General features: G+C 40.3%; 1 protein-coding gene across 1 annotated transcript in view; it reads left to right on the plus strand.

The window, feature by feature from the left end:
• LOC110052166 (uncharacterized) overlaps window positions 1-4,709 on the plus strand; it is an 11,430-nt gene extending 6,721 nt beyond the window's left edge. Inside the window, exons 4-6 of the mRNA XM_020758295.2 lie at window positions 359-435; window positions 993-1,219; window positions 2,139-4,709. Coding sequence (XP_020613954.1) covers window positions 359-435; window positions 993-1,219; window positions 2,139-4,453 — 2,619 coding nt within the window. The 3' untranslated portion in view covers window positions 4,454-4,709. The remainder of the gene's footprint in view (window positions 1-358; window positions 436-992; window positions 1,220-2,138) is intronic.
• Window positions 4,710-8,768: the final 4,059 nt, after the last annotated feature.

Below are 8,768 nucleotides of genomic sequence, written 5' to 3' on the forward strand. Positions count from 1 at the left end.
TTTTTGGGAGTTGTCTATGTTCTTGTGATTTTATTGGGTCCCAATGTCGAAGTCAGGTTTAAAACTCTGATGGTATGTCCCCGACTTCATTTGATTTTCTTTTCTTCTGTTACCTGTCTACTTAACAATATGTTCATCAAACGGAAAATTAGAGAGTGATAACAAACAGGGAATATCACAGAAGCGGACAAACAAGAAGTTTCCCGTGAGCTAGAATGGGGTAATATTTACCTTGAAGATTAAACTGGTTTGCCAGGCTTGACAATGTGGACCTAATACCTGTCCAACTGTTTAACGATTGAAGAAAATAATTTAAAGTGGGTGATGAATCTTGTCTTTTGTCTTGTTATTTGGTAAGATTGCCCAGTTAAAGATTGACGCCAATCCTTTTGCAAAAGCTTTCAGAAGTGATGGACTGCATGGCAAGGCTAAACGGTGAGTACGTGTCTGAATTTATCAGGTATGGCTCGTGTCCTCTGTCTTGAAAGATAATGAGCGCCATAGTTACGGAGAACGAAAGGGAGGAGGAAGCCACGGCCTCAGCGCGAGGTTGAGACCTTGGACTAGCCAGGCCGTGAAATCATCCGAACCAAAAACACAGAAATGAGAAACAGTAAGTAAAATATACCTGGAATTAGAGTTCCAATTTCGGTTTACAATTGTAAAAATTTACGGAAATATATATATGTCACCCTACCTTCCTACTTTGACGTGTTAGCCAGACTACGTCAGAGGTGTCCACTCCTCCCCCCACCGTCCTGCTTTGACGTGTTAGCCAGACTACGTCAGAGGTGTCCACTCCTCCCCCCACCGTCCTGCTTTGACGTGTTAGCCAGACTACGTCAAAGGTGTCCACCACTCGCGGTTTCTGGCCCAAATCCAAGGTTTCTTTTTCTCGATTTTTATATTACGTTAGATCTCATGTAGATTCAAGCAAATAAAAGACATCTGCCATATACATCGTCATATAACGTTTGTTTCAACGTTAATAGGCGTCGTATGGAAACCATGAGCGCTTGTGAATATTGGAAAATTCCAGAATATGGTCCATCATCAGACTGTTCAAATATGGAGGACTCTCTTGTCAACAGTGACGAGCCAGACGTGGAAAATAACTCCTCTTCGAATGAACTCGCCGATGAATTCTCACCTGAAGAAAGCTTCAATTGCGACGAACGACAAGTGAATGGAACACGTAAAAATTCAGCGAGTCAGACAGGTATAACATGACGTCATTACACATGCGCCCGTAGAGATAGAGGGCAGACAATATACAGTTTGGTAGAATTCTACTAGTGTACTAGTGCAAATGCTGCAATCTGATTGGCTGCGCTACTCGTACACTATTAACCGTTATAGTGCAGTCTAGGAAATGCGGCGGTTTTCGTTTATCCGAAGTGTTGGAGGAACGTTTAAATGTAAATGGATAATTAAATTCCTGAGAAGACTAAAAGAAGGTCATTAACTATAATTTGACTTTAAAATCTTGAAATTATTGAAACAAAACGGGTGAGCGCGCGTAAACAAATGCAAAATTCCAATGACAATTTAATCCGTGCGATGTTGTTAAGGCGACCTTATCAACTATCGCCTCATAGACTCAAATCAAAAGTTGAGAGCGAGTAATTGTTAAATATGCGTCAACAAGAGAGGTCGAAGGGTAAGAGCGCTAATCTTCATATTGACATTATTTCAACGTAACTCCTCGCAAGTTATTTTTAGATCACTTTCGGTTTGACGAACCCCAGGAGGGTCAGGGAAACGCCAATCCCGTGCCGCGGAGTTTGCTCACGTAGATTCCCAAGGCGGTCTTGCAGCGCATTTTCATTCTCCACGAAAATATATACGCAACGCGCGTGGTACCATTATCCGAGTAAATCTGGGTACCATGTCTGAACATAAACTAAGAGGGATTAGCTACAAGTAGGGAATTACGCCTATAAAGGGTATTAACCCTCATTCTTACCCTTTTCATCCTCTCTTGGCCTCAATAATGATTTGTAAAAGAATAGGCCATTTGCAAGCCTTTTCGTTTTACATGAAGCCTGCTACAAAATTAAACTGGTACTCTTTTATCTTGTGGGTGACCATAAGATTTGAGAATTTAGAACCTATTTTGTTGTTTGATTGGAACACAGGATTGTGCAAAGACGTTTTGGACGTACATAACAAGATTCAAAATGGAACGAGCAATGAGGAAATCCTGTCAATTGTGTCACAAGCTACGCAACATCAGTCCACAAATCCACCCGGCGAAAATGACTCACATTTAATGTGTGAAGAGTCTGCAGAATGGATGTGGGGGTTTGACGAGCAAATGTCATTCAGATACGCTTCCAATGGCCAACTGGAAGGCCTCTTCAAGTATGGAGACAGCCCTAAGGATTCCTCGAAGAATTCCATTGATGTGGGCGAGGTTACGAAAGCTACGGTCAACAGGAGGAAAAAATATCTCCCGAGGAGGCTGCAAAGAACGGTGGATTCAACGTTAACAAACGTGAGTTCAGAAGAAATACTGGAGTTAGAGCACGCGGATAGACCTGCTGTTGACCAAGTAGATTTGCCGCCGCTACAACCGAGTGACAAAACATCCATCTCTGCTAATGACGGGAAAGCAGAACAGTCCTGCAGTACAGACGAGCAGACGACACGATCGACTCCCTCGCCGTGTTTTGAACCTGTTGCAAAGCCATCCATTAGCTGTAAAACCCCACTTCATCCACAAAAGACAAATTCCCATACCGACGCCATGCATGCGTCTGGCGAGTCACTGGCTACTCCTGCTAATTCTATGCTGTCGACGGTTACTCCTGGACCAGGGACCACAACCGGTTCTTCTCTAACAGCTCTGATGCAGATGTGTTCAGACGCTGAGTCAGGTTTGGACAGCCGAAGGTCAATGCGACAACGGAGAACGGCGACAAACGACACCTCCAAGAAATTGGAGATGCCAGGCACACCTGGTAGGAAGGGTATTTTTCCAGGAGAACTTTCAGAAGCCAGGATGTCTACGTCAAAAGAATACGCGGGACCAGTAACCCCCCAAGACTGTGATTCTTCGTTTAAACGACAAGTGGAATCTGCGGCATCTTCCTATGGTCAGCTTTCTCAGCAGTCAGATCACAACTACTCACTTCCACTGACTTCTGAGGGCGAAGAACGGGCCAGACCGTGCCTTATTCCAACATCCTCTGCATTCATTGGACACGTAACATCATCGGGCATAAATGCAACCCCTCCTGCGTTTAACAACTACAACAGTAACAGCAGTAGCACCAGCATGAATTCGTTTGTACACGTAACATCATCGGACATAACTGCAACGTCTCCTGTGTTCAGTAACTACAGCAGCAGCAGCAGCGGCAGTCACAGCATAAATTCGTTCGTAAGCGCAACATCATCGAACATCAATGCAACGCCTCCTGCGTTTAAAAACAGCAGTAACAGTGGAAGTCACAGCATGAATTCGTTTGTCAGACGCGCAACATCATCCGACATAACTGCAACTTGTCCTGTGCTCACCAACTACAACAGCCACAGCATGAATTCGTTTGTACACACCACATCATCGGACATAACTGCAACGCCTCCTGCGGTCAGCAACCACAGCAGCAGCGACAGTCACAGCATGAATTCGTTTGTACACGCCACATCATCGGACATAACTGCAAGGCCTCCTGTGTTCAACACCTGCAGCAACAGCAATACTAACAGCATGAATTCTCTTGTAAGCAATAGTGTAAGCACGTCACCGACAACTACCTATTCGAGGGCATACCCTTATATCGAAGAGCCCTCTCCAATGATTGTGGACAAATTTTCCGGTTATTATATTGTGAATGGGCACACCAGCGGACAACTTCAACAAAATAAACAACAAGGATACAGGCCTATTGTTCCCGCTCCCAACCAATCAGTAAACGTCTGCTCTGATGAGCCCGCGAGTGATCCTTCACTTACTAGCAGTTGTAGTAGCAACAATATTCCCTTTCCCATAATAATCGACAGTTTCTCCATCAACGAAAATTTTCGAGCCGCTGTTGAGCATCGAAGCTTCAAGTATAAGATTTTAGAGTCACAAAGGCAAGCAAATCCTGTTTCCAATTTAATGCCACAACAAACTTCACCACCACCGCCACAAGTCAACCGAGGTCATTTCTCATCACCCTACCTGAATCAAACTGGTCAGTCTGGTTATATCGCTCTTGATAACACTGTTCTCATGAGAGCGTTTCCCCTCGAAAAATTCTACTCGTTTTCTGCACCGGCCGAACAACTACCACAGCCTCCTTCCGTTCGACCTCTCACCCGCTGCTACAAGACGACGCGGACGAACTTCAGCCGCATGAGCCTGGAACCTATCTGCAGTGTGATTCATCCGAGGATCGATTTAACATCTCAGAAATCCGCTACTGAAGTTGCAAATCAAAGGGCGTGGGTTTGGGGAATTTGATCGCTGTTTTATGCTTTGAGAACGTAGTTTGTAATCGACTTTATGTGTTTTTTTTCGCTAATGAACTAGAGAGATTACATTCGTTAAGGTTTGTTTCTTTGTTTGGTTTGCGTTTCGTTGCTATGGCCAGAGTAAAGACTGTTCAGCTGGTCACTGAGCGGTTTGTGTTGAAAAGTTAACGTTGTTGAATAATATGACATTATATGCTGACGTGATAATATTTGGTTATTAAATAAAGGGGATAGATTGTTATCGACTAGCGTTTCCATTTCTATGAAGAAAGAACGGAAGGGAGAACAAATAATACTTTGTCTCTAAAGAAGTTCACTCTGAGTATGTTCTGTGATAAATATCGTCAAAGCATTGAACGTCAAGACACTAAAATCATATTTGCCACATAACTTCTATCATCTAAAGTACTTATGTGGTGTATACAAGTCTTGCAAACTGAATAAAACTAATACCCCATTCACACCAACTAAACTGGTTTAACTAAATCAGCTTTAGGTTTTTTTCCAAGTTGTCGATTACGTTTTGCAGTCATTTTGAGAAGACAAATTTTAAACCATCTTGTTATCATATTTTAGTCAAACACTGAGGTTTTTACGTGGTTAAGTTGTGGGGTGTGCATGGTATGAGCAACTAATTTTTAGCCTTGTTCAGTTAAACCACTTTAAAAGATGTTTAACATGTTAGCCCTTTTTAGCTTTGGGAAAGGTTTAAGCCCAAAGGCCCTTGCTTATTTCAATCCCGTCTTACTTTAAAAACAGCATTGAAGCTCGAGTCGTCAAACTTTGTGACTTTTCCTCAAAAAAAAAACACATCAGGGAGCATTTTTGTGTTAATTTGTTTTGGTCGAGTGACTTGACGTTTCTATGGCAACCATGTTTTGAAAGAGTGCATGTTTAACCAAAATTTCTGTTTTAGTGCAAATTCTCGACCAGAGTTTTTCAGTGATAATTTGAATTTGCTTCAAAAATGCAGAAATGTCGTTCATGCAAACAAATGGCGGTTATGTCGCTAATTTCAGTTCTCTTTTCACGAAGGAGTTTGTACTCTAGAACAAGCAACTTTCTAGGTAAGCATTTAGGAATTCTCCCTTATTTCCTCTTAAAATCCGTTGACAAACAACAGACCTATAACTGTTTTTCGGTTTTGTGCAGAATCTACAAAAACCTTTCTAATGTTGATAGTTTTTCCCCTTCTGCGCGTTTATCTCCATTGTTGCCAACCAGTCTGCATAACGCTTTCTGGGCAAAGGTTTTATTTGAAGGATCTCTTTGCCAGGGTTTTAACAGATCTTTTCAGCCCCGCAAGACTTGTTCACAAAGCATCCCCGGAAAATTTTGTCGCATACATGTCCGTCAAAAAAAGTAGGTAAGTAAATTTGCGCCGTTGAACGGTTGTATATATGAACAGACTAGTAGTAAGGAGACATTTCTAACTGATTTCTAGCGCAATCGTTAGTTTATTTCAATTTCGGAGCGTCAAAAGTTTGACCAAAATTTTCAATTGTAGATTCACAAAGCACAGCTGTCCTCCGCATTCTCAAGTCCGTCCATCAACCGCATGAACCTCATTCCGTCAACTAAAAAAGCTATTACTCTATATAACAATAGTAATCGGAGAGAGTATTTTCCATCAGTTTTAATTGGAGCGGTGTAGTTGCTAATCAACACTGCTGGAACAGAACTCATGAGTACAACAAGTTCACTCTATTAACGCATGAGATTCGGGAAAGTGTTATTCAGGACTTCCTGTTGAAATTTAAAAATTACTGTGTTTCCTTTTCGCGTTAAATTAAAGAATAATTCTTTAATGATAGCAAGGAGGCTGAGCAGGGTTTATTTTAATTGGAATCTACCGGCTAATTGGAAACAAAGCTGTAAGCGACCGGACTCGTCGAGCATTATGTTCTAGATGTGTGAAGTGTTTTCGGGACCCATAATGAACAGGTGTAAACCAAATACTCCGATTACAAACTACAAAATTCCCCTCCGACGTTCGAAACTAACTCATATATCAACTTTATCATCTTTCAGGCTTAAATCGCCTTTTTCTGTAAGCGTGAATTTGGAGATCGGCCAGTTTAAAATTATATTATCATATTGAGGCTTAAATACGTATGTTGTGCTACTAACTAATTTCTTTAGGTCTTGAATATTCTAGTTCTTCGTCACAACCTCAGTTCACGGGGGCGAGGGAGTGACATGGAGTCAGAAGTGGACTACGTACACAACAGGTGAGGACAAGTGAACATAGCAACAAGATTTGCAAAACTGCAATATCTGTCAATATATCTTTGCCTCTGGAAAAATCTAAATCAGATACCTTTGAGATTTCAAAGTTTGTGTTTAATTTAACTGTAACTATGCAAGGCGATAAAATGGACTGAATTTTAATGGCTCCTTTTGGAATAAATTTGACTGCTGTGCACTAATGGTTCGAGTTTGAAGAATTGTGAGCATAACCTCCAAATAAAAATGAATATTTCTATATTAAAACTGTGAACTCCACTCTTTGAGGCTGCATGCCATATCGGTGAATTTTTAAAATTAGAATTTAAGTAAACTACAGCCAGAACAAGTGCACTTGACGAATGACATTCGGGGTATAAATATCAAAAGGGTTTTTGGTATAGTTTGAGAAAGTCTCGAGGATATCTTTTCGTTATAAATATTGAAGTGTATAAATACAAGATTGTGCGACTTTTTTTGTAACCTACGCATTCGTTTGATTTCAGAGATGAATTTTCAAAGATGAATTTTTCTTTTTATCTTTTTTATGTCCAAGGAATATTGAATTTAGATCAGTGACGAATTATAGGTCGATTTAATTTACTGAATGGTGTTTTTCAATTTACACTGATGAAACCTTCAACTGACTCACCGTCACATCTTAGCTCATTTACAAAGTACGAAAGAATAAAAAGCCGTATTACAAAAGATGACTGATTCGTAGCAGTTTCATTTGAAACGTCACTGTCAATGCGCACGCTAGGGTTGATCACAGAGCTCAATAGAATTCATCTGAATGGTCGCAGACTAGCATTTCAACCACAGAATTCAAAGTTAGAACCACCTTGTACAGCATGATAAACCGTACCACATGAACGTATGCTCAGTAGCTTTCATTTAAACGGTCACACACTGGGGCTTCATCGACTGGGGTTTCATTCATCGACTTTAAATTTACATCCACCTTGTACAGTTTAACTGTTTCTCTTGCTTTAAGCCATCCTTGCATATATTTTCGTATTTCTTTCTGCTCTTAATCGAGCTCAGTTTATTTCAGCGTCAAAACTACTATACAAAGCGTTATCAAAATGTGGCGAAGAGTTTGGCCGGGACTGATCATCTGTAAACAGTGTGCTCTAATTAAGTGGAGGCCTCTTTACTGAAAACAGCAAGAAAAATATTTGGGGAAACACCCAACTCGCAAATAAGCGCATGCCTAGAGCGTTGATATTGCAAAAACATAACACGTTATACAACTCAAGCCAAGCAGTTCTCACAAATTATAGTCAAAAACAGTTCTGAGGACCATTTAACACCTTCAAATCGTGTTTTTGGAAGTTTTCTAATCGATCTTCTCCATTCTTACATCTGTTCTCTGCTCTGTTTTGCGTAATTACGATGCTCTTGACATTTCTCTACCGTATTAATTTTAAGGTCGATAATCAGTTTCTATCTTATCTTGCACAATACACCACAGTTTGAATCTTCCACGCAGCTGATCTATAGATGTGAGATCATCTTTAAAATTATCGTTGCTGTTTTTCATACATTTTCTTTAATCGTCCTCGAGTTCTCATCTTAACCTCGGGTACTCAGCTACCATGATTAACTCTCCTTGGATTTGTAATAAAATCGTATAAAGAGTTATAGAGATTACTCAATCTCAAAACAAGTCAGAAAGTTGGAAAAATATACGTTTTTTTTTTCAATTGCTTGCACGTCAAAACAAACAAACAACTGTTTAACTCTTTTCTCGAAAAGCCGTTCCAACAAAATTGGCATGATGTCAACCCCTTGTATTACTTGCAGAATATTTGTTGCTATTATATTGTGTCATACATAAAACAGATAATCAACCAATCATCGAATATCAGTCACCTTATATTAGACCTGAAAGACAATATGCACCGTATTTTTCCCTACTCAAATATAACAGGCTTTTCTAAAAGTAAATGAACTAGTAAATGAGCTATATAAGTTTAAAAACTTATATAGTTCATTTACTAATGGCAATACAAGGGGAAAAAAAGCATTGTTTTCATAGCCATATATAGCCATTTCATGACTAATGACGTGGA

This window comes from Orbicella faveolata, unplaced genomic scaffold (genome assembly GCF_042242905.1).
Source record: "Orbicella faveolata isolate gen_17 unplaced genomic scaffold, um_ofav_v1 contig_47, whole genome shotgun sequence".
NCBI lineage: Eukaryota > Metazoa > Cnidaria > Anthozoa > Scleractinia > Merulinidae > Orbicella > Orbicella faveolata.